The 12,621-nt window shown below is 40.0% G+C and overlaps 1 protein-coding gene across 2 annotated transcripts; it reads right to left on the bottom strand.

Moving 5' to 3' along the window:
- Positions 1-2,524: 2,524 nt before the first annotated feature.
- On the bottom strand, positions 2,525-11,881 carry LOC108672941 (protein-serine O-palmitoleoyltransferase porcupine). Of its 2 annotated transcripts, XM_047885125.1 has the most exons (9): positions 11,747-11,881; positions 11,001-11,217; positions 10,015-10,237; positions 8,712-8,908; positions 8,341-8,507; positions 6,212-6,318; positions 5,227-5,423; positions 4,015-4,242; positions 2,525-3,110 (listed from the first exon to the last, which is right to left on the bottom strand). In XM_047885125.1, the coding sequence occupies exons 1-9, from the start codon at positions 11,798-11,800 to the stop codon at positions 2,905-2,907; spliced, it is 1,596 nt and encodes a 531-aa protein (XP_047741081.1). In that variant the 5' UTR covers positions 11,801-11,881; the 3' UTR covers positions 2,525-2,904. The 2 variants fall into 2 exon arrangements, with proteins under 2 accessions (XP_047741081.1, XP_018016200.1); XM_018160711.2 differs by having other exon boundaries at positions 8,341-8,908.
- Positions 11,882-12,621: the final 740 nt, after the last annotated feature.

Here is a 12,621-nt window from a genome sequence, read left to right as displayed (position 1 = left end):
CGCTCTGTGTAAGATGTGCATCTTAAGGCATAAAATCGGCTAACAATATTAGTCCTACCCAATCGATTCTCTTAAACAAGCAATTAATTCGAACAGCAAGTTTAATATTGTAAATGAGAAGAGCCAACAAAAATATGATGGTACAAGTACCGTGCAACTCAACTCTTCGTGTCCTGACAGAACCTCTTCGGTCCTAGGCATTTATGTACGAATAGTATAGGCGACGCTGAATAGGCATAAGGTTAAACATTAAAATCAGTGAGAATCGTGAAATATTCAATGGGTGCTATACTATCACTACGACACTATAATGTCAATAATATCGAAGTTTCGATCGTAAAACTTAATGCTAACATTGAAGCTGGTATTCGTATGTGCGTCATGGCGACCTAGTGGCTGTTGAGACGCGCATCGCGGACGTGATCATAGTTTCCACATTCTAATCATGTAAAAAATATTCTAATTGTACAGTAACGTCTTCAAGTAGTAGAATATTATAAAACTAAATGGCTCAGCGCGACACAAGTGCACGAAATAACAATTATGGCACGCAGAATCTTGCATCCTTAATATACTGGTTTGCCTCCGAAGAATAACCTCTGCCAACAACTAAGTGCAAGCGCACCAATGAGAATGAAAAGTCATAACAAGGCTCGGGGATTAATTTTCTCCCCTCAAAGTGGTGCCACCTCCAAGACACCACCGTTACCACATTCATATCAGCGTAAAATTAAGCACCAAAGAAGCCTACCTCGAGTACCAGTACACTGGCTGGCGGTGCTTTTCTTCCCGTTACTGGAGTAACTTGACAGCTTGGTGTCAAAGCAAAGACTTAGTTAGACTCTTTCTTAACTTCATTTTTGAGTCCTATAAATATACCAATAAATATCAATGTAAACCAGTATTATCATACATAAAAAAATGCTTTAAATCTATTATTAGAGGAAATTAAAAATGACCTGATTGTAAAAAAAATATCTGGTTTGTCACTATGCTATGCAGCTTGTACAAGAGATCCTTGATATAGCTCCTTCTTTGAGGGGAGTTACTTCGAAGTCACTCCAAAACGGGGAAAAAAGCACCGCCAGCCAGTGTGCTTTATACTAGAGGTCGGCTTCTTTGGTATACTTAATTTTACGCTAATACGAATCTGGAAGCGTGGAGTGTGTAAGTCGAAATATATATTGTCTTCGTTTCATTAGGACTAAAACAAATGCCCATAAGTGTTTCTGCAACAAGTAATATGGATATAGCACAGAGTTACTCGAGCCACTTAATAATCGTCTCCCCAGTAGAATTCATCTCATTAGAAACGGATGATACGTGAGACTACTTAATGATATACATACTATCTTTGCGTCGAGTTTACGGGAAAATGACAAGTTGAATATTTAAAATTGCAAGGCTTAGAAGCAAAGAAGTGAATGACGAGAACTGAAAAATTATTTGCGGTGTTCAAAAAGTTTACGGATAACTACAGAAGTCAGTCAAAAGCCCTCAGCGTATGTTAGGGTTAGTGTAACAAAAGGAGTTAGTAAGCATTAATAAACTAGAAATCGGAAAAAATAATGGTATGAATTGCAAGCAAGGCATGCAAGCATAGAAAGTTTGACGGACTCTCCCTAATGATAAAATAATAATTCAATAAGTGCACTCATCTGTTCCCAACAAGTCACGTGCTTGACTCTCAACATTAATGGACAGCATGCAACACTGCAATAATTTGCAGTTTCCGACTGAAACTTCGAAGACCTGACGCACAAGTCCAGTTTACATCAGACGCAATACATGCCTATAATGGATACAAAAATATATATAAAAGCACAAGCTTACGGTAACTATCAATTAGTCAGATCACATTTAATGACTGGAAACATATGACTCTTCATAAATAACAACGTTTCACATGACCAGTAAAACTTGAAATGAGGTTTAAATGTCCAATAATAACGTTGCTCCGATTCAGAATAGTCCCAATGGATATTCATTCGCCATCTGCATTGTGACCAGATGACTTCGAGACACCACTGGTACAAAAATTACAAGGCATTAAAGTTGGAACTAAAGACCTCTTAGATTTACAAGAATGCGGCATAGTTTCATCGTGAAATAACGAGTGAAATCGAAAGGACCGCGGGTTAAAGAAGTACTAATGAGTTTGTTCATGTGCTCACGTAGAGACATTATCTACGGTGCTGTACATGCGCTGGTCGAGGCAGTTCCAATTAAACGAACGTCGTATACTCCATCGCAGCTACCACTCGCAAGCAAGGAAGTAGCAACTGCGAATGTTAATTGGAAATTCAAGGAGACTCATATAACAGCAATTTGCATGCAGGAATTACATCTTCTCAATAATTCAATCTTACTCACATATGAAATGTGTACGGTAATAAAAAATGAACGTTTCAATGGAACGTTTTTTTTTCAAATTGGAGGCTCCCATAGTTTTGCTGATTCCGTGAAACAAATGTTTGAGTTATACTTATCAAATTACTTCATTAAACACCCCATCGCATATCCCGAAACATTTTTAAATAACTCGTATCGAGACATGACTCAAACTCATATAGAAACTTCAGGTTAAAGAAATAGGAAGAAATGTGTATATTCGCAGTAAGAAGTTTCCCGATGTTGATTCCACTTTTCATCTTTTCAAAACACTAACGCAGTGTCAAAGTTGAACTTATATATATTTGCATTTACAAAAAGATACAACACCAGCATCATGAAACCTCTATAATATGAGCCAGGAAGCGAAGGGATGAGGATCGCTTCCCTGGATGACCAGAGAAGCGAAGACATAAGTGACCAGCACGACCCAGTGGCTGGCGTAGCCACTAGACCAGAAATGCGAAGACATAAGTGGCCAGGACGACCCTGGCCCAGTGGCTGGCGCAGCCACTAGACCAGAGAAGTGAAGACATAAGTGGCCAGGACGACCCAGTGGCTGGCATAACCAAGATTCGCCCACTTGGCGAGGGTGTGGCCGACGCTGTAGCCGCTCACGCTGTCAGGTCCTGAGTCGAACATGACGCCGAGGTACGCGAGATGCCACATGCACAGCGCGCCCATTAATGTGTTGATCGTCAGGCTACTCACGCTGTAACCTGCAACGTCCATCGAATACAGCCTTTGCACTTCGGCGACTTACAAGTTTATCGGTGTGTCCTCAACTTATTTCAACTACATTGTTTAGCAAAATTTTACCGATATACACATTATGTTTTGGATATCAGACAATTTAATCTACAAACCTCTACCCCTAGCAGGATTAACCTTCTGGACATCAATGCCCCCACACCTCACCTACACAAGACAACCGCGCCTCTGTCAGACTTATGAGTCTTCACTGTCCAAATTCTCTCCCTTGATGAGGTCACTTCTTACCCTCAACACACTCATTCCTCACCCTTATTAAGGTCACTACCCCCATCACCCCTCACCCTTATTAAGGTCACTACCCCCATCCTCCCTCACTCTAATTAAGGTCACTACACCCAGCACCATCACCCTTATTAAGGTCACTACCCCCACCACCCCTCACCCTTATCAAGGTCACTACCCTCACTACCCCCACCACCCCTCACCCTTATTAAGGTCAGTGCAGGATCACCCTTATTAAGGTCACTACCCCCACCACCCCTCACCCTTATTAAGGTCACCACCCCACCACCCCTCACCCTTATTAAGGCCACCACCCCTAGCACCCCTTACCATTATTAAGGTCACTACTCCCACCACCCCTCACCCTTATTAAGGTCACTACTCCCACCACCCCTCACCCTTATTAAGGTCACTACCTCCAGCACCCCTCACCCTTATTAAGGTCACTACACCCACCACCCCTCACCCTTATTAATGTCACTACCCCCATCACCCCTTACCCTTATTAAGGTCACCACCCCTCACCCTTATTAAGGTCACTACCCCCAGCACCCCTCACCCTTATTAAGGTCACTACACCCAGCACACCTCACCCTTATTAAGGTCACTACCCCCACCACCCCTCACCCTTATTAAGGTGGGTGCAGGAGAGGCCACAAGGTCTGGCCAGGACGCAGGCGCTGAAGGCGGATGCCAGCTTGAGGCGCAGGCGGTGCTCGGCGTGGGTGTAGACGGCGAGGCTGAGGAGCACGAGGCACAGCTGCCCGTTGAGGCCATGAATGACGGCCGAGGTGGAGTAGGTGCACAGCACTGCGCACCACACGCCCACAGCACCACGCACCCGCATGAACACGTCTGAGAACAATGAAACAGTAATTAGTAAAAAGATTGTAAAGAAATTAGTAAAAATGTTTGTAAAGAAATTAGTGAAAAGTTTGTAAAGAAATTAGTAAAAAGTTTGTAAAGAAATTAGTAAAGAGTTTGTAAAGAAATTAGTAAAAAGTTTGTAAAGAAATTAGTAAAAAGTTTGTAAAGAAATTAGTAAAAATGTTTGTAAAGAAATAAGTAAAAAGTTTGTAAAGAAATTAGTAGAAATGTTTGTAAAGTAATTAGTAAAATAGTACAGTAATGAATAAAATAGTGCGATGCGGACAAGTGCACAGTTACTTATACTGTAATACGTGATGAATAAAAATAGTAGACAGCGGATAAGATGATTATGATGGATATTTGTTCTATTTAAATCGTTTTGTTTATCTCTAAAATTGCGCACGTGCTGATGATGAATTGGTTTTCCTCAAAATTAGAGGGCAAAAAATTAGGATAAGGTTGAACAACCATCGTCTATATATGGAATAAAATGATGAAGTAAAAGTCACCGAAACATGAAAATGCATGTCACGTCTAGGGACGACATGTTTCCTAACCACATGGTACAGCACCAAAGCATCCCAGGGACAGCAGGATTACATGATTAGAGCGTCGGTTATTCTGATTTAAATTATACCGTATAGAACGTAGTTTGAGGGTGAAGTAATTAATAACTCGAGTTATTAATTACTTTACCCTCACACTACGTTCTATACGGTATAATTAATATCAAAATTACCGACGCTCCAATCAAGAAAGTTATCAATTCACCCTCAACTACGTTCTATACGGTATAATTTAATCGAAATCAGAATTACCGCCCATCTAATCGAACATGTACAGCCCAGGACTACATGTATAGCGCAGGACTACATGTACAGCGCAGGACTACATGTACAGCGCAGGACTACATGTACAGCGCAGGACTCCATGTACAGCGCAGGACTACATGTACAGCGCAGCACCCACACTTCTTGAGGAAGGTGTGCATGGGGACATTCCAATAGGTGACGACGGAGAGCATGGATCGAGGAAGCTCTATGTGGTGGGCCCGGGCCACGGGCCCCACGTGCAGGCCCCCCAGCAGGGCCGAGGCCTCGCTCATGTGGCACACGAAGTAGTGGCTCAGGCGGAACGATAGCGCGTCACGGTATGCCAGAGACCATCTGCAACAAAACACTAGGCGATCAATGAAATTAATTACATAATCTTAGGGAAAATTGCATGGTGATAATCGAGAAGCAGTTCCACACTACTTGACAAACACCCAACTGAAAAATGAAAGAAACACGCAAATTAAGAGCCACACAGTTCCACCCACTATTCCTTCTGACTCTGATATGGTAGAGGAGTTGCAGAGAAGATCCCTCAGTGCAGTCAGGCACAAGCCAGGCAGCGAGGCAGGTGGCCTCAGCTTACCTGGCTGACGAGGCAGGCACACGCTAGGCAGGTGGAGGCAGCTTACCTGGATGAGGAGGCAGGCACAAGCCAGGCAGCGAGGCAGGTGGAGGCAGCTTACCTGGCTGACGACGCAGGCACAAGCTAGGCAGCGAGGCAGGTGGAGGCAGCTTACCTGGCTGAGGAGGCAGGTACAAGCCAGGCAGCGAGGCAGGTGGAGGCAGCTTACCTGGCTGAGGAGGCAGGCATAAGCCAGGCAGTGAGGCAGGTGGAGGCAGCTCACCTGGCTGAGGAGGCAGGCACAAGCCAGGCAGTGAGGCAGGTGGAGGCAACTCACCTGGCTGAGGAGGCAGGCACAAGCCAGGCAGCGAGGCAGTAGGTGGAGCCATTTCACCTGGCTGAGGAGGCAGGCACAAGCCAGGCAGTGAGGCAGGTGGAGCCATTTCACCTGGCTGAGGAGGCAGGCACAAGCTAGGCAGCGAGGCAGGTGGAGGCAGCTTACCTGGCTGAGGAGGCAGGCACAAGCCAGGCAGCGAGGCAGGTGGAGGCAACTTACCTGGCTGATGAGGCAGGCACAAGCCAGGCAGCGAGGCAGGTGGAGGCAATGAGGCAGGTGCAGCTCAGGAAGAGGTTGCCGAAGACTTTAAGCAGCCACGCCAAGTTCTGTGGCCGACCGCGTAAGACACATCACACAAAATTAGCCCACATAAAAACGTGCATGAATGGATCGAATTGCCCTTGGAAAAACGCACACAAAAATATCACGCCGCGCTCGCAAAACTGGCACCAGTATAAGGTGACATTTGTAGCACCAAAGTCCAAGAAAAAATATAACTCAGTACTCACTGCAGTGAGTGACAGAGAGCGCATTTTCTCGTCGACGAAAACTTGAGGTCACGGACGGACAGACAGACGGACGGACAGACAGACGGACGGACAGACAGACAGACGGATATGGCGAGCACAATAGTGCATTTTTTCCATAAATGAGAAAATGCGCTAAAAAGGGGTTCACATTTCCCACTTAGTCAATGAAACTCCATTTGTAATACCAAAGTCCACAAAAAAGGATTTCATATTTTCCACTTAGTCACTGAAACTCCATAAGTAATGTTTTTGTATGCAACGAACCACCAACAAAAGCAAAGATTTTGTTTATGATAAACTTGACGTAGGTAACTCATAAGCAATTATCATCATATCTAGTCACACCTAATCTCAAACAAAACTTTATAAGAAATATCCGATAAATAAACCAGGGAAAATCGCAATCAAGATAGCATCACAATCAGCATGCATGTTTCAAGCATGTTGAATGTTGAATTGATATAACCAGAAATGATTTAAATAATTCAAATGTATGCTGTCGCTTTAACAATGAAAGAAAACCAGGAAAATCGGCACGTATCCAACTGAAGTCAAATGAAAACTAAAAACATGCAAGCTCATTTTTAGATGAACCCAAACTGACCAGTTCCAGGGAAGAGGCTCCACAAACACTCAAAAATCATGTTTTAAACACGTACATAGAAAGAGGCTCAAAGGATGAGCTTGTGTTGCTCATCTTTTATGAAATACTCACCGTGTCTGTGAAGCAAAGCTAAAAAGTGCAATAAAAGTACCAGAATCCAACACTAAAAGCTCAAACTAGATTAATAGCTACAGTCGTATGACTCGTATCATCTTATCATTTACACAAAGCGTGGGATTAGTGCAAACAAACACTCAGAATTTGCTCTTTTATAATCAGTGGTAAATAGTGATCTAAAACTGTAGTCTTGGACTCTAAAAAAAATCAGTTATCCCCATATTTTTTCAAGAATTGAACTTAGCACTAGAAAATTTGTACACCAAACCTCATGAATACTACTAGTATTGAATATACTCAAAAATTGCCAGGCTTGTAAAGCTTTACCTACTAGTTTTGAGTTGAAAAGTTAGATTATTCGCAATTGAAAAAAAAACACATGTGCACAAAAATAAACAAGTGTGTTAGAAAAAAAACCACAGTGCTTTTGTGTAAAATTTTTGTATGTAAAAATTTTTGTGATTTGAATATTGCCTTTAAAATTATATATACCTTGAGGGTTTGATATTTTTTCCTTCATTACCAGCCTTCATTTGTTAAGAATGTCAAGACTTGAGTCAACTTAATGAGCTAAAAGATCAACTGGCGCACAACCTGACAAAATAGAGAAAAGTCTATGGACTTGGCCCCCCATGTGTCACACGCTAGACTGTAGGCTTTAAGCAATGACTAATATTTTCATAACTGGTTTTATGGACTTTTGAGTTGATTTATGACAAAATAATATTGAACATAAAATTATCGTCTCAAAAAACATACTGTGTCTATATATAATAAAAATAATAAAAATTAAGACTAATGTAGGTTCATTTTATATTTCACTGTGAAAAATACAGTATGCTAATTAAACTAACAACAAAGTTTTAACTGATGTTAAAGTTACAGTTTAGGTTGTGACTTGGGCTAACATAGAATACCGTAATAGTTCAAAAGCTTTGAATCTAAACAAACTGGAGCCAAGCTCTTCATAAAGTAGATAAAATAATGAAGAATCATTACCTCCTTACATGGGCAGCCCAAGATCGTTGATCGGCCGTGTAGCTGACATCAATAAATTCCTAATTATTTTGATAGCTGCACCTGATGGAACCACTAACCCAGCTCATGGGTTGCAGGATCTGACGGTATGTGTCCACGGAGCACCAGGGGCCGAACACTAGGGAGCCTGGATGCAGCAGGTACCCACAAAACTCAACGCCGTGACCAACGCTGCACCACAATGACAGATTTGCATCCGCAGCAGCAACGCAGACTTGCTCAGTGTCTGATTGAGATGAATGACTAGACTTGTACCTGGCATTCGGAATTTTTCTATTGACTAAGTCTGCATGGCTAGAATTCTTCACTGTAGAAGCAGAGAGATCACCTGACACACTGTTGGCTTTTGTTGGACGTTGTATTTTAGGATTGTCGAAAGCTGGTTTCTCTAAATTTGCAGAAATAGTGTCATCTAAAGAGTCGGTCTCACCATCAACTGAATGATCATCTTGGACTATAGGTGAAGACTGTTTTACTTGAGGAGATTCAGGAAGCGATTTTTTATCACCATCATTGCTCGTGCTTGTTGAGAACGTGTCGTGAGCAAAGGATAAGATCTTCATTAGGATGATCATCTGAGCGCCGCGAATGGAATGCCATACTGTCGCCTCCACCCACCAAAGTTCACTGGAACAGGAAAATCAGCATTGAAAACTAAACTAAGTTAACAACAATGGTTGACACTGAACAAAATAGTAAAACAAACACACAAAGGTGCACTTTGAAAAGTAAATTTACAATGAAATAGAAAATTTGAAACAAGTTGAAGTTATGATTACACCATAGAGAACGTTGATAATATAAGGAATATTACCTTTCTGTATGTTCAGTTCACAATAACAGCTTGTACAACATCATATGTCATTTGCACACCTGTAAAATATATGTTCATATGCTTTATAGGCGAGTTTTTGTGCACATAACTGAGTTGTTGGTAGGTATACTCTGGCAGAAGTTGAGCAAACTTGATTAAAACCAGAGAATAATTTTTACTGTTAAACTTTGGAAACCAGCCATAATCTTTAGTCATTATGCACTTATTTGCCGAAATATCAAAAATATTTACAAGTTTATAACTTTGTCAGCCTGTTACTGACGGCTTTTAAAATTGTGCACAACAATCACAGGCAAAAAAATTTTCTGCTGCATGTACTTAACCTTTTACCGCCTGAAATACGAAGTCATGAAGAAATAATTTCAATTTCATTGTTTTTGTTTCATTTGCAATGCAATAGCACCATATCTATCCCATGTAAAATTTAATTTCATGATTAAAAAATATATAACATGTCCATCAGGGGGAACAATTGACATCAGAAGTCAATAAAATACCATATGTACATGTCACTCATAAGCAACAGCAGGCATACAGCTAAAATATTACATGTAAATATGGTATGTTCTGTTATGATCAGGATTGTTATAAAGTGAGGAGGAATAAACAATACAGGTAAGGCAAGGAAAAAAATGTACTGTAGTCACCAACTAGAAATTGTTCTCTGTAGAAGATGTTCTCTGCAGCGGACAACTGGCCTCAAGTTTCTGCAGTCAATAGTTTACATATAATTTAAATTAAAAGTCTGGGAGATTGACATTGGCGTTAGAGGGTTGAGCAAGTTATGAAGGTTAGTTATATAAAATTGAAATTAAAAGTCATGATCCGTGAGTGACATACGGCGTTAGAGGGTTAAAGGTACAGGTTATGAAGGTACAGCAACAGAAACTGGACTCACCAGACCAGGAGGTATGCCAGGCAGAGCAACGTGATAAGCCACGGCCATGCACGCTGCATCACCGAGACGCGCAACTTGGACAGCAGTGACACTACAGCAACACTCAGGCAGCCGGCCACCACCTGGCCACCTAAGTAGAGGGACCGCCACCCAAACACTTGCCATGCCAGGCCACAGCCACTGATGCAGCTCAGAGCGTGGCTTACGCAAGCCGGTACACGCACTGCCATAATAAATAATACACTAAATACCGATTTATGCATTGGTAATTTATTCCAACCAAATAGTGTGAATATCTAATATCAACTATTGCATTTTAGGAAACAAACTCACAAATAATTTGAAATTAATTTTCCTTTATATTGTGATACTTTTCTTCTCAAATGTTATAACAATGAGTTAGTTGCAGGACTGTACAGTAAAATATTTATATGAAGCCATTGAGAAGTAAAATTGACTGTTGCAGGGCATCAATGACATTTAACGGAAATTACATTTGTACAAGTTGCAATGTCAGAATGCATATAGAGCAAAAATACTGCTTGTGACATGTTTTAGCACCTAACAAGAGTGGTTTGGTATATAATATAACTTATTAGAAGCACTACTATGCTTCATTTTTATAGGTTTAAATTATGAGACATATTTTTATTCTGCCAATTCATGAGAGATATACATAATGTGTTAAATCAATAAAAGCAACAGTATACTTGATAAATAGCAACTCATCTTTGGTTACAATATAACTAATTAGAACCACTCCTATGCTTCATTTTTATAGGTTGAAATTATGAGACATATTTTTATTCTGCCAATTCATGAGAGATATACATAATGTGTTGAATCAATAAAAGCTACGGTATACTTGATAAATATTAACTCATCTTTTGTAATCACTTGAAGCCATGAAATTCTTCAGTTGTTGAGGGTATAATTATTATTTCATTGCAACTAATTTAAACTTTATATTATTGCTCCATGACTACCTGAGCGAGTAGCCAAGGTAAAGATGAGCACCCACAACAGAAGAGCTGTAAGGTGTGGAGCTGTAGAGGACAGGGTTGGCCACACGCAAAACTCCAGCAACTCTGCAGCAGTCAAGTCACTCAGCCCGCCCTCCCCATTACCTTCTTGTTCATTCTCTTCTACCCATTCTTCATCATCTTCTAGGAAGCCAATCTCTTGGCTGAGATCAGCATAATCCTAGGAATAAGTTTCAAATTAGAAATAGAAATTTTATCACCAATCATATGGAACCACTATTGAAATTGAAAATGAAAACCCATTAGTTTTCAAATTTTTTATTTCTATCTACAACATAATTTTGAAAAAATAATAGTTAAAATACACACAAAAAGAAAAATTCTATTTAGTTTTGGCATAAATTCAAGAGAAACAGGAGCATTTAAAAAATTATTTAAGCATACATATGAGCAACTCCTAGAGCAACTTCTGGTGAATTTATTGTTAATGCTTGGGCAATGACAACAACTGCAATGAAAAATTTAAGCATTAAAAAATTTTGCTTAACATGCATGCTTGCTTTTTTAATTTAAATTGCCTAAAACTTCCACACACCTAAAATAGAGATAATGAGAATGGCCACCTATTTTGCCTATTTAGAATCAGTAAATTCATGCTAAACCTTACTTTTGCTTACTACACAAAATTAATGAAAATCATCAATTTTTATTGACAAATATATATATGTATGGATAGAAAATATACTCACATATTCATAATAATCAGCAGGATCTTCCTCTTCATAATCATACTCAAACTCCATTGAAATAGGTAACAAACCACGATGATTAAATCCAGTTTACAAAATAATTAACCTAAAGTAATACAATACCAATTCATAAAATAATGTCAGAAACATATGCTTCATTTATTTCAGAAGACCTGGATATTAAATTTTAAAGCCAGTTATCATGGATAGCAGCCCATAATACCGGTATGCAGACAGTTATGTATGGCACAGTTGAATAACCTGAAGGGGAGGCAGTGACTATTAAAGAGGCAAAACAATTATATACTCAACTAACTATTCCTCATTCTAGAGCAATTTAAAATCCAATCAATGCAGTATGTCTGCCAATAATAAGGTTTACCTCCTATATTATTTTCCCGCCAACAAAGGATACTCTTAATCAAATCAAGATCGGGCAGAAGAAAACAAAACCAATCCTCTGTAGCTTGCTCATCAGTTAGCACCTCTGTCAAAGAGTGCTGCATATACTGTCAAATGGGGTAATAAGGGACAATATTGAGTGTTTTTCAATAATAACTTCTTACCATGAAACATTTCATAAACAAGTTTGGGCTCATTTTAAAGGTCTTTGTGAGGGCTTTGGTATGCATCTCGCAAAAATTCCATATGCTATGGTATTCATAAGGTACCAGACACAAAGGAAAAGCATCCTGAATTACCTTTGAGAACAGGGCAATTGAAATAAAACTTAATTTTAAAAAGTTTGAAGCATGCAGATTGTACTCATCCATTACCAACAGTACTCAGAAAAGTGAAGTCCTCCTTTCCCTTTGTAGATGATGTAGATGTAGAATAAATGACATTTTCTGTGATTTGTACTTGTTTTTCCTTTA

This window comes from Hyalella azteca, unplaced genomic scaffold (genome assembly GCF_000764305.2).
Source record: "Hyalella azteca isolate HAZT.00-mixed unplaced genomic scaffold, Hazt_2.0.2 contig16986, whole genome shotgun sequence".
NCBI classification, from domain to species: Eukaryota; Metazoa; Arthropoda; class Malacostraca; order Amphipoda; family Hyalellidae; genus Hyalella; species Hyalella azteca.
This window is presented reverse-complemented; position numbering and strand designations above follow the sequence as displayed.